The sequence below is a fragment of the Panicum virgatum genome, chromosome 1N, assembly GCF_016808335.1.
Source record: "Panicum virgatum strain AP13 chromosome 1N, P.virgatum_v5, whole genome shotgun sequence".
In the NCBI taxonomy this organism is placed as follows: Eukaryota; Viridiplantae; Streptophyta; class Magnoliopsida; order Poales; family Poaceae; genus Panicum; species Panicum virgatum.
In genome coordinates, this window is record NC_053145.1 from 52,373,543 (window position 1) to 52,387,388 (window position 13,846).

The following is a 13,846-nucleotide window of genomic DNA, read 5'->3' on the forward strand; positions in this document are numbered from 1 at the left end:
TTCCGAGAAAAAATGTGAAACTGAAAACAATTGAGGCTTCTTCCGATCGTTTCCGACCGTTTTCATCCCTAGGCCTATCCACTTTTGGAATGAGTGTAATAAAAGAACTATTTAAGCTCTGAAGACAAATATTTCCCTCATAAAACTCCTGACAAAGATTATAGAAATCCTGCTTTATGATAGGCCAGCATTTCTTAATAAAATCTGTATTAAAACCATCTGGACCAGGTGACTTATCTGTTGGTAAAGATGCCACTACTTGATCAATTTCTTCAGATGTGAAAGGTTCTTCCAAGGAAGATAAATTTGGATTTGGAGAAAGAATCTCTTCCAAGTTCAGTTGCATTGCTGTAAATTCAGACTTGCCTAATCTCTCTTTATAGGCTTCCCAAAGAATGTGTGCCTTGTCTTGATGAGACCTGAACATGTTGCCATCAGAGTTCTCAAGGCAAGTAATCAGATTCTTTCTATGCTTTATGGTGGCATTTGCACGAAAGAATTTTTGCCTGCTTCTCCCTTAGTTACCCATCTAATGGTTCCTCTTTGCTTCCAATAAATCTTTTGTTGTCTTAAAAGAGAGATCAACTTTTGCTCCAAAATAACTCTGAAATTCCATTCATGCAGGGCTAAGTCTCTGAATTCTTCCAAGAATCCCAAGAAAGTGAGGATGAGCTTAACATTGGATATGACTGCCTTTAAGCTAGAAAGTTGGGATTGCCAAGCCTTAATCACCCTGCGCAGGTTTTTGAATTTTGCAGTAATGATTTTAGCAGTATCAGTCTGAGAAGTAGGCAAAGACCAGCCATGCTGTACAATGTCCATGAAATGTTCATGTTCCATAAGATAGTTTTCAAACCTGAAGACTTTACCCTTAGGTAGAAGTGTTAATTGATATGAGACATGGAACATGGTCTGATGTTTTCATGGCCATAGTAGAAACAAAAGAACTAGGGTAGTTGTTAGACCAAGATTGGGAGGTGAAAAACCAATCAAGTCTCTCCAGATGGGGTGAGGCTTGTTTATTAGTCCAAGTAAATTGCTTACCATAGAGAGGTAACTTCACCAGGCCTAGTGCGCTTAAGGCCTCATTGAAAAGGAACATATTTGTCAAATCACCACCAGGCTTATTTCTATTTTCAGGTTTTCTGATAAGATTAAAATCACCCACAATCAACCAATAAACTTCAGCTGGCATCTGAATGTTTTTGAACCAGTGTAAAAATGCATGGCTACCAGGGGCGGTGCAGGGTGCGTATATATTTGAGAGGACCCATTTGGAATCGTTATGCTTGGATGAAAATTCCACAGTTAGATTGAAATCGTTGCTAAAAACCAGTTGGCCATGAAAAAGATAGGATTTCCAGACTGTGAGAATCCCACCAGAGGCTCCCACTGATGGAAGAAATTCAAAACTGTCAAAACTACTAGAACAGAATTTCTTAATGAACTGGATATCAAAGTTTTCCCTTTTAGTCTCTTGGAGGCACAGAATGTCACAATTGCTTTCTACAATCTTATCTCTAATGGAATCCCACTTTTTATCAGAATTAATCCCACGAACATTCCAACAAAGAACCTTCCATGATCTAGAATTTAAATAAGTATCCATAAAAGAACCCAGATAGAGACAACCAAAGAGGATGCACAGGTACTATGCATCTTACAAAATAAATGTGACCAGGTTTTGACATTATTACAGACTCAAAGAGAGGAAGTCTTAAGAAAGAGAAGATAAAGTGAGAGGGAAAGCTATGGATGATCAGCCACTGGAGGTCGTCACTTTCTTGACTTCTTCTTGCTAAGCTTGTTATTATCATCATCTTTGGTGGGTGGTTTCTTCTTGGGTGGCTTGTTGCCCACAGGAGCAGGAGGCCTCCAAGCAAAAGATCGCCATTCGGCGCTTCGGTGCTAAGGGTTGAACGCTGCCGAGGATGTGCATCGGCATTGCCGACTTGGACAGAGTCGTCAGTCATGCATATGCATGGCTCCAACTTGACCCATTCAGGTCCGGGTAGTTTACAGCCTTCTTGTATTGTCGTACATATACCTCTAGAACATGGTTCAAGTGACCAAAATGGCATCTTTCAAAAAATAAAAGTGACCAAAATGGCAGCATTAGAATTTAGAATTCTGGTGCGAGGATGGATCAGAAAGCTTAGTTTGCAAGGTAACTGACTGTGTAGGTCAGTGGAAATTTGTTTTCTGTTTTTTCTTCGTGTCTGTATCTAATATGTGATAGTCCACTAATGATTTTCCTCTTGTTCACCTAACCAAGCTCGACACCTTGTTTGCTACTCCATCAGTGCAGCCACCTGACTGAATAAGACAGGTTTTTGGGAGAACCAGTGAATTGAGTTCAATTTAGTTCAGTCTGGATTTTGTGTGGAAACAGTGGATTGAATTCCAATCTTTTTTCTGTCGGATATGTGCCAACTTCCAGTCAGAGAAATGTGTTTTGTTTTTCTGACTTCGGGTGTCTGAAACCATTACGTGGTCCTCCCACGCGCTGATTCTTCTCCTGTTTACCTAACCAAGCTGGACAGTTTGTTTTCCACATCAGTACAATTATGCAGGGACCTGTGACTGAATAAGACTGGATTTCGTAAGGAAAAGAGGTGACTGAATTCAATTCGTTTACTATGGAATTTGCATGAAAGCAGTTAATTGAATTCAGTCTCTGTCAGATATCGTCTGCAGAGACTAGCATGCAAAGTGCAGTACTTGGACAGTCATATGTGCTGTGAACACGCTTAGTGTCGGAATTCTTCAGACATCACCTCAAAGCAACAAAGATACCGCAGCTACGAATCGATCTGGTACCATCCTGCACGACAATTTACACCAGAACTATAAGAAACATCTGCGTTTGCCACTGTGGTGCTAGTGCTACACCTTGAAGTAACAAGGCATCTCTGTCCTAAAACCGAAAATTTTCAGAGGCCTCTGATAGCCCAATCCCATTTGAGCACACCTTTTTTTCTTGAGAAAAGAATGGATATCAATGGCACTTTTGCCATCGGCGCACAACCATTATCTGATGCAAATTCATGAATTCTCCTCTTCCCCAACCCGCAAAAAGATCACATGCCCTTGATCGATCACCTCCAACCAACTTGCTAGCCACGGCCGATTAATCCACGAGGCGACCGATCCCCTACAACGACATGTTGCAGCCCTACACATACACAGACAGAGCTATCACAACTACACGAAGACGACACACGGCGCGCACATGAAGAAACCACTCCCCATCATCAGCCTACCAGCAGCAGCAGCAGCTCCACCACGCATGCGTCGAGCGCCCGCCGTCATTGCGCCTGCTGCTGCGCGTTCGCGACGGCCAGCTCCAGGTGCTGCAGCGACCGGTTGTAGCTGACGAAGCCCAAGAACCAGAACTCGAAGCCGTCGTTGGTGACGAGCTGGACGTACTTCTGCTCCGGCCGGTGCTTGTTCTCGCTGGGGCGAACCTCCTTCACCATCCGCAGCGGGATGGTGACCTTGTAGGGCACGCGCGCCTTGTCGCCGCGCGGGGTGGACACCGCCAGGGAGCGGTCGCTGCGGAAGGCCACCCGCGCCGTGGACACGAAGAGCAGGCCGGCGATCGGGCCGGCCGTCGTCGAGAGGTAGCACTGCGAGGCCCTGAGCAGCTTCTCGTTCTTGTCCACGGAGAACCACTGCTGGAACATCTTCTCCACGCCGCCGGCCTGGAGGATCTTGGCCCCCAGCGCGAGCTTCCCCTTCACCGTGTCGGAAAGTTTGGGCCCGAGCGTCACTGCAAAGATAACACATCGGAGCAGGCAAGCAACTTCAGCCTACTTTCCCAAAGCCATGGCCAAGGACAAAGCATCCTCAACCACTTTTCCAGCTGTCCCGTGTAGGAGAAAACAAGGATCGTAAATTACCGTGTTCTTTGATGCCCCGAGCGATCTTGTCTCCCTTCCTGCCCTGTTTGCTCGTCGGCCGGTCGGCGGTCGTGGAGCTGTTCGCATCTGAAAGGAAGCAACAAGTGCCTTTGATCAGCACATGCTTTTCTTGGTTTCTTCCTCCTCATCTCGCTTGCAGTGAACCGAAATCGAACAGATAAAGAACAGGGGTCCGGCAGCTCTCACCATAGCTGGACTGGAAGGAGCTCGAGAATTCTCCATGATCGGGGGTCTGCTGTTCGTCCAGGAACTCCGGCTCCTCGATGCCGTAAGCCCTGCTGCTCACCGGGATCCCGACCACATGCCCTTCAGTCGTCGATCCCTCCATCTCTGAACCTTTCTTTCCAACGAAAGACTTGGCAGCTGCCTTGCTTCGCTCTGTCCTGCTCTGTTCTTGCCTCGATACCTAACGTGCGGTGGTTGCGGGTTGCTCAGGCCCCAAATGAGAAGGGGGAAAGCTTCTTTTATAGCGTTGGTGTGCCTATCTTCTCCTCCCCCCCCCCCCCCCCCCCCCCCCCCGAAAGATCCAAAAGGCCCCGGTGGCCACCCAAACCAATTCGGCTCTTTGGAATTGGGAACGGATGCAGCAACAGTCCTCACCCTTTCATCATGATAAAAAGCTAGCTCGCGCGAGGAAAAGCTCGGTGGTGGCTACCTAATTCGCGAGGCCACCCACGGGGGCCCCATGGCTTTTGTGTGCGCTGTTCTGGTGCTAGTACCAGTGGTATTTTTGTATTCATGGCGCCTTTTTCTGAAAGTCACCTATTTGTCCAGCTCGTTTAGGGTAAGTGCATACGGAATTTGTGCTCTTCGGAGCATCCGCATGCGAGATGCGTTGAGGAATTCGGAGCTCACGAGATGGCACCAAATGGTTGGGGCTCGGCTGCTCGGGCTGCCTGTCTACTGTCTTGGAGTGCACAGCTTCACTGCCGGCGAGTCGTTTGGAGCTTGGCGTTTCGCAGAGTCCGCTTTTTGTTTAGGCCTTCCCGTCAGAAGCATCGAAATGGATGGGGTGTTTTGACCCGGCGTTGCGTTGCGTACAAAGAGAAAATGCTAGGGATTGTCATGGATTTGAATAGAAAAATGTGTCTGTCAGATGATTGCTTTTTCTTCTTGGATTCTTATCAAAAGAACATGGACCCTAAGAGGCAAGACAACTGAGTACAACTTTTCGTTGAGTAAGATTTGGGCAAGCATTTAAATTGTTGACTGTTTTTTTATTTCTTTTTGTGGGCACACTGTATAGGAATTTAGTTGTGCAATTAACAAAGTTCTAAATTCTTTCAACAAAAAAGCTTATAAATTCTTAGATCAATATGGGTCAGGGGATTTGAGTTTGTGAATTGAGACTAAATTCCCTATCTATTTCCTTATTTGAGCCCATCGACCTGTGCAGTTTATAATCTGCAATGGAACTCCATAAGGCTGAGTTTGACACTTGAAATCGTCTAACCGGCACCATTAACACATGTAAATATGCAACTTATTTGAGCCGAGGCTCTCGGAGGAAGGAGTATTGCTTATGACTTTTTCAAAATTTTGCCTACTGCATGCATGTGAATGCATGTGAGTATGAATTGCTTCGATACATGTGGACAGGGCAATCAAGTTGAATGTCAAACTTTTGTATTTCTAGTTTTATGTCACTTTGGAAAATCCCTTGAGTATTTTAATTGACTTGGTCTAGGATCTTATATTCAAATGTAGGAAATTTATATGTCTTTGAGAATTTTATGGCAAAAATATGCGGTATGGATCTTATGTTGGTGATACAAATGCAAGGATCGCAATGGTACAAGTATATCTTTAAATGGATATACGGGTTAAAACACTACTATTGCTAAATCCTCCTTTTCACTTGTTAAGAGTAGGGACATGCTAAAAATGGAGAGTGTGTGGTTGATTGTCCAAGTCAAAAAGAAAAAAAAACACCGACTCCTCTCCCTTTGTCGATCTCTGTCTACCATTGCGGAAGGAAAAAAGGAGGGCGGAGAATTGGTAAGCAGCAAGGGACGCGCGTCTCGTGGATCCATCCGCACCTTTTTCGGCTTCACAAATGGAAAACCGGCCATCTCTCTCTCCTCTCTCTCTCTCTCATCCACATTCGAGTTCGATTCCTTCCAATTCACCGCCTTCCCCACGTACCCTGGCCCCGCCGTGGTCGAGCCCAGTGGTAGCTGGCTCCTTGTCGATTTCTGTAACCAGGCCTGTTCTTGGAGCCAATTGAAATTCCCAGCGGCCGTCGGCTCATCTGCCATTCTGATTGTGCTGCTGTTTATAACATCATAACATGTTGGTGGCAATGCGTGGTTCGTTGCAGTGCTGCTATATGCTTTGAACAGATAAGACACCAGGATCCTGTAGTGAAGGCTGGGTGTTATTGCACTGTAAGATTTTTGTAATTTACCCACATTGTGATGCTAGTTGCTGTCGCTAATATTTTGAGTGTCACGTCTAGTTGCGGTTTGTGCAATTATTCCTTCTTAGGTTGGGTAGAGTTGATAATTTACCTTCCGTACTAGAGGTTGTTTTTCCGCTCCTCTTTCATGTACGTGCATTCATTGGTAGAAGTGGTTTGATTTAAGGAAAAAGGGTTTTTTTCATCCCTCACCGATCCCAAAAGTGTGATTTTTATAACTTACATTTTAATTACGACAAATCAACCCATCTGGCAGCCGCCAAGCGTCTGGGTGGCAATAAAGGGGAAAGCGATTGTTTTTACATTTTTAGAAAAAAATAACAAAACCAATTCTCACGGATTGTTATATTGATTTGTCTAATTCAACGTACAAACTGAGTATAAATATATTCTTGTTTCTTATTAGTAGGCTCATGATGAAGAAACTTATCTCACTCTAACAAACATGACATAGTTATACAATGATTTTCAAATGATTATTTGTCTTAAACTGTTGTCAAAATTGCACTAAATGGTTGTTAAGCGAGCATATGGATGATTTATGTACTGGTTGAATTAGGTAAGGGGTTTATTTACACCAATTGGAACTAAGGGATGAAAGTTAAGGGATCCTTAATTTAACACTTTCTAGTGATTTAGTTAGTGGTAACCTTTCCAGCATTGTCTATCACGAATGTCTTTTTATGAATAATTGCTTAATTCATTTTCTTTTGCATAAATTGTTATCTTTGACATATTAAAATATTTTAGTCTTTAGATTTTTAAAATACCTGGCTAGAGATTTTTGTCTTTTAAAACTAAAAACATTAGTTAATAGAAGGCTACAGTTTTTTGTATTTTTGAATGAATATATCGGTTGTCAATATAGCTAATATATCTAGATAATTACAAATTCAAATTCCACCATGAGTATAGGAAAAGTTGGCTTTTTTTTTTGCTTGTGTTAAAAGAGCTATTTTTAGCAAAGTCAATACCCTATATAAATACCCTTAGTTGTTCTCGAGAAATCTGAATTGCCTTTTCTACCATAGTGTATGGTTGTGTCCACTGAGAAGAAAACTGGAATGAGTAAGCTCTTGTATAGCTGTCTGGCTATCCCAAAGCTTCTTTATTTTGGCTGTAACGTAAACCTCCTTATAAATTCTCATGCTACCATTTATGCACTGCTACATCCACAATGAAACAATATTATATGTTTGTTCTTTTTTATAGTTGAACAATGTCTGCTCCACCAAAGAAGAGGACTATAGTGGAAACTGGAGATGGAGGTCTTGGTTTGGGCATTGCTGCATTTATTACAAATGGTGAGGATTTAGGTCCCATCATTCGCCATTCATTCGAATCTGGGAAACCTGAAGCTCTCATGCAAAATCTTAGAAGTATTGTGAAGAAGAAGGAAGTTGAGATTGAAGAGCTATGTAGACTTCACTATGAGGATTTCATCGTTGCTGTCGATGAACTACGTGGTGTGTTGGTCGATGCTGAGGAGCTGAAGGGGATGCTCTCTGGTGAAAATTCTCACCTGCAGGAGGCTTCTACCACCCTACTGTTTAAGCTTGATGAACTTCTTGAGATATATTCTGTCAAGAAAAATGTAGGGGAGGCCATAACAACACTGAAGATTTGTGTCAAGGTCATCAGCTTGTGCATGACTTGCAACAATTATATTGCAGAAGCTAAGTTTCATCCTGCACTGAAGACTTTAGATCTGATCCAGAAGGGCTACTTGAATAGTATTCCTTTGAAGCTTCTTAAAAAGGTGGTGGCGAGACAGATACCATTGATAAAGCTGCACATCGAGAAGAAAGTTTGTAGCGAGTTCAATGATTGGCTTGTTCATATCAGAAGAATGGCCAAGCAAATTGGCCAGGTCTCAATAAACCAAGCTTCCTTAGCGCGCCAGAAAGATGAGGAAATGCGAGCCCGGCAGAGAGAAGCTGAAGGGCATAGCCATGCTGGACCAGATGCGCATTTTTATTCATTAAATTTGGAGAATAAAGAAGAAGAATCAGCATTAGATTTTGATGTCACACCAGTGTATCGGGCACATCACATGCACATATGTCTTGGTATAGGGGAGAAGTTCAGAGACTATTACTACAAGAATAGGCTCATGCAACTCAACTTGGACATGCAGATTTCCACTTCACAGCCCTTCCTGGAGTCCCATCAACCCTTCCTTTCTCAGGTAGCTGGATTTTTTATCGTTGAAGAACGTGTTCTTCGAACTGCAGATGGATTGTTGTCTGAGAGCCAAGTGGAAACAACATGGGAGACAGCTATTTCCAAGATAACATCTATATTGGAGGAGCAGTTCTCACGCATGCGTACTGCCAGCCACTTCCTCCTCATAAAAGACTATATCACTCTTCTAGGTGCAGCTGTTAACAAGTACGGTTATCAAATCACACAGTTGATTGAAGTTCTTGAGAAAAGTAGGGACAAATACCATCAATTGCTTCTTCTTGAGTGTCGGAAGCAGATAGATGACATCCTCACTAATGACTCGTATGAACAAATGGTTATAAAGAAGGGATATGAGTATAACATGAATGTGACAGCATTTCATCTGGAACACGATGATTTGATCCCTGATTTTCCATATGTGGCACCATTCTCCTCTTCTGTTCCAGAAGTTTGTCGTATAGTTCGGTCCTTCATCGAGGATTCCGTCAGCTACTTGTCATATGGTGGTCTCATGAACATCTATGATGTGGTGAAAGTGTACCTAGACAGGCTGTTGATTGAGGTATTGAACGACAGTCTTCTGAACATGATATATGCTCGCTCGCTAGCAATGTCACAGATGATGCAACTTGCTGGTAACATATCTATTCTTGACCAGGCTTGCGATATGTACCTCTTGCACTCTGCCCATTTGTGCGGCATTCCCAAGCGAGTTGCTGAGAGGTCTCATTCTGGTTTGACTGCTCGAGCTGTGCTAAAAGCCTCACAGAATGCAGTGTATAATTCTCTAATTAACCTAGCCAATTTCAAGGTTGATGAGTTTATGGTTCTTTTGGAAAATGTTAACTGGATCACGGAGGAAGCCCCAGATGATGCAAATGACTACATGAATGAGGTCCTGATCTATCTTGAAACGTTAGTATCAACAGCCCAGTCAATTCTACCTTTGGAAGCTCTATACAAGGTGGTTTCTGGTGCAATTACCCACATCTCAGACTCTATAATGACAACACTTCTAAACGATGGTGTGAAAAGGTTCACTGTCAATGCAGTTTTAGGACTTGATATCGACTTGAAAATGCTGGAGGCATTTGCAGATGAGAAATTTGACACCACGGGTCTATCGGATTTGGGCAAGGAAACAACTTTCAGAGATTGTTTGGTTGAAATTAGGCAGCTTGTCAATCTTCTGCTCAGTAGCCAACCCGAGAACTTTATGAATCCGGTTATAAGGCAGAGGAACTATGGATCACTGGATTACAAGAAGGTGGCCATCGTTTGTGACAAGTACAAGGATTCTGCAGACTCCCTGTTTGGGAGCCTTTCGAACCGCAATGTGAAGCAAAATGCTCGTAAGAAATCTATGGATGTTTTGAAGAGAAGGCTTAAGGATTTTAGCTAAGCTTAGGTTTGTTGCATTCGCAAATAAGTTGCTGGTGCGATTTAACTTCGTAAGGATAGTTGACTAATGAAACTTGTAGTATATTTTTTTAGCACTTGAGAGAAAAAAGTTCATTTTACTCTTGCTTGATATACATGTGCAGTGCCTTCTTGCATCTTGTGGTAAAAGAAAGGATGAAAGCTATGATATATATCCTAGTTGCAGAAAAGTTATCTCTCAGCCACTTTAAAAGCTTGACAAATAGTTTGAATTGCGTCCCATTACTTGGATTAACTGCCATATCTAGTGGAACCTATATATCATCATGTCAACATTTCCTCGGTCGTTACAAACAAAAGAGCACAATGATGTTCTGAAAATAATTGCACGAGGTCGTGCAATTCACTTAGAATATTACTTTAGCAGACTTGGTTCTCAACAACACAATCTACCAACCAAGTGTTTGATCTCAACCTATGAGTCATCATCAATGGTTCTTCAAATATACACATGATGCCATTTCAAGGGTTAACTTGTACTGATTGGCACACTTTGACTCCATTCATGGGTGTTCAAAATTCAATTCAACCTCTAGAGAGCAAATATGAACGTGGTGTGTTCGAATCCTCACATGCAAATGTGTTTCTCAGATCATGCACGCAGAGAGCGCATAACAAAGCAACACAAACACACCTGCACAAAAGTCAAAACACAACCACCCCTGCACCTATCATTGGAGACCGTCCATCAGAAGCCCCCCCCCCCCCCCCCCCCCCCCCCCCCAATTCAAGCACCCTTCAACGAAACCGGTCGCTAGGCTGGCCCCCTGCTAGATCCGCCCGGATCCAAAGCTGGGCTCCCCGGGGATTGTCGCTGTAAAGAAGGCACGGGGGATGGCGACACCTTGACGAGGCCGTGGAGCCTACTCGCTCGCCACGGCGAGGCCGGGCGGGCACCACTTGCTTTTCGCCATGGGAGATCGGGAGACGCCGTCACGAGTTCGGCCGCCGCCGCCGGGTCCTCGTCGTCTTCCCCCAGCTCCGCTGCTTTTGTGGCCGGCCACGGAGGCCCGGGGCACTAGTCCGCGTCGCGTCCGATCCGACTCCCCGCCGAGTCAGACGGCCGTGGCATGGGTTCCTGTTTGGGAGCGTTGCTCTCTCTTGTTCTGGTTGGTTGGGTCTCGCTCGGTGGTGCGGTTGCATGTTGTTTCCCTTTTTGAAACTATTTTTTTATTTCGCCTTTAATTTTCTTTAGCCCTTGGTTTTCTTTTTACAACTGTCATTTCTCTCTCTCTCTTTTTTCCTGGCCATGTCGTGTAAAGTTTGATGTTGGACCATGCACTTACGTGGATGGGATCTTTTAAGTGTGCGCATTTCACAATAGTATGTAAACTAGTAGTTTCAGTACCCGGACTCCCCCCCCCCAAGAAAATGTTCATTATTGAAATTAGGTCATTTTGAGTAATCTAATGTCGTAGGCTAATCTGGTCTCTGATTCTATATGTGTTGCTTAGCGTACTTGTGTATTTGGTGCGCGTTGCGTGGGAAGGATGCCTGTCCGTTGCCTATAAGTCCAGCTAAAAAGATTACCACCACTAGTCCACTACTACTATATATCAAGATAAAGCAGGGAGCTTATCAGGCCACGACCGATGCGACCAGCAGGAGGCAAATCTGCGACGCATCACTTTGTCTCATGGGGAACCAACCAACCCCTAGCTAGGAGCACTGCCGCACCACTGTTCTTTCCTTAACCAGGAGGTGCAGCCGAGGCCATAGAAAGCAAGCAACCTCAACCCGTCGGCCCCCGGCGTTGGTGCAGATCTCGCGACGAAAGGAAAAGAAGAGGCTTTTGACGTTGACCCCCCACTTCTGAGCGTTCCCCCGGTTGCAGTATGACGGCAAAAGGCGGCCGCGCCTGTTGTAAAGGCGCCCCCGAATCGAAAGGCACGGCGGAAAGCAGGAGCGGTCGCAGATGAATCACCCGGGGGTCGGAAGGAAATCGCGATCCATGCGTGCGTGGGCTCGCGCGATCGTGGCCGCCCCTTGCGCTTGCGCTTGCGCGCGCGGGGGCTCCACCACCACCTCGGCTCCGGGGAGATAAGGATGGGTTCGGTTCCATTCCGTTCTCGGCGGCTGGCTTAACACGACGGGCTTGTTAGCTTTTGGGGTCGGGTTCGTGCGCTCCAGTGGAAAGCTCGCGGCGTAACTGCGATCCGACGCGGAAAGGGCGGGGGGGGGGGGGGGCCCGACCTCCGTGCGTCGTCGTCGCCGACTGGGCGAGGTGGGCCTTGGGCCCCGCCCGGCCTACGCTGGTCCGTGTCACTTCTGATTCGGTTCGGGATCAGTAAACTACTACACTGACTGCCGCTCGCCTTTCTGCGTGGCCATTGCCGGTGCCTCGTCCGCGTGCGGGGCACGCCGCGGCAGGTCGTTGGAGGGTCTGGAACTCTGGATCGTTCGGTGCCGGGTGGCCAAGGATCGGAGCTAGCTGTATACATGCTGGCCTGGGGGTCGGGACCGGGCGGCTCCTGCAGGCTGCAGCCTAGCTTGGGTGGCTTTTCGTTTTCGGTGTGCGAGTTCTGGGAACCACATGATCTGATGATCATATCCACATGTCGTCGGGTTTAGGGTCGTGGTGGTGTCCGGCCTTCGGCGCTGTAGGAGCAAGAGCTTGCAGGTGTGGTGTGAACAGGATGTATGTTAGTTCTGACATGGCCAACTGCCGATAGATCTTGCATTGGCAGCCACTTATCCTATCAGCATCAGATCATATGTTTGGTACGCTTTCTCCGACCAGAGATCCGGTGAGCGGCAGTGGCAGATCAAGAAGACGACTGCGGAATGCCCCCACGTGATAGGAGGGGGTGGGGGGCAAGGGACAGAGTTGCTTGCTCTTCGGAAATCTGGGGCTGCCTTGATATGGTCTGCAGTGTCGGACTGTCGGGGTTGCCTGTCACTGATTTCATGGAGCGTGATTGACAGTAGATGATTGTCTAGTGTATTAAACGAGATTTAATAAGGCACGTGCTGGATTTGATCATCTGGACACTACTTTAGGTGTGCAGGTAACCACTGTTCTTGCTCATAGGAGCGTTATAGCCTAGAAATGGTTTCATTTGTCTTCCTCATTCTATGGAGCGCACGAAAAACACGAGACAGCAATACGGGACAGACGGAATTTGTCTGCCACTGCCTAGGTGTTTGGTGAGATTGTTGCAACAAAAAATTGCACCTACGGCACTAGCTCCTATAGCAAGGAAGGGGGGGGGGGGGGGGGGGGGGCAGTCAGTCAGGCAAGCTGCTCCCGCGTTGCGTTGGCCGGTGACTCTGGATTTCTTGCGCCTTGTTGCTGCGACACTAGGGAGTTGGGACCGTAAGCGGCCTTCACTGTTCGAAAATGGAGTACAGCGATCACTGCTTCATGTTCGTGGGATCAATATCATTCATAGTAGTCGTTGTTGTAAAACAAATCAACTTTGGAAACAAGAATCCTAGAAGGAAAGGAAAAGACTGGAAGTCCTATTCCTAGTCCGGTTTGTTTGTGGGCTCTTACCGAAACTCTAGACTTTGATTGGAATATATATATGAGAGATATGTTCATTGTAAAAGAAAATTTGAGGAATAAAGATTTGTCTCTCGTACTTGTGTTCTTGTGTCTCCGTGTGTCCGTGTGATTGTTGAGAGAGAGAGAGTCGATCCGACGTTGACGACGTGTTTCACAACACTGCCGGCGAACAGGGTAAGCCGCCTGAACGCGACGTTCTGCCACTGATATGTGCGCGCTAGCCATGCGTCACCCCTCGGCTAAATTCGAAAACTTGAAGTTAACCATAGAACTAGCAGTTCAGATCATTAACATCTTTGCGGTAGATTATTTTTTTACATGCCTGTTTACCAACTGGACATTAGATATTGTTTTTTTGTTTATGTTGCA

The 13,846-nt window shown here is 45.6% G+C and overlaps 2 protein-coding genes across 2 annotated transcripts; one reads left to right on the forward strand and one right to left on the reverse strand.

Annotated features, from left to right (window-relative positions):
• Nucleotides 1–2,814: 2,814 nt before the first annotated feature.
• LOC120656569 (putative GEM-like protein 8) lies at nt 2,815–4,406 on the reverse strand. Its single transcript, XM_039934694.1, has 3 exons — nt 4,110–4,406; nt 3,903–3,989; nt 2,815–3,772 (listed from the first exon to the last, which is right to left on the reverse strand). Exons 1-3 carry the CDS (start codon nt 4,249–4,251, stop codon nt 3,309–3,311), a joined length of 693 nt encoding a protein of 230 aa, XP_039790628.1. The 5' UTR covers nt 4,252–4,406; the 3' UTR covers nt 2,815–3,308.
• A 3,155-nt stretch (nt 4,407–7,561) lies between these two features.
• Nucleotides 7,562–9,931, forward strand: LOC120654164 (exocyst complex component SEC15A-like). Its single transcript, XM_039931712.1, has one exon. It carries the CDS (start codon nt 7,562–7,564, stop codon nt 9,929–9,931), a length of 2,370 nt encoding a protein of 789 aa, XP_039787646.1.
• Nucleotides 9,932–13,846: the final 3,915 nt, after the last annotated feature.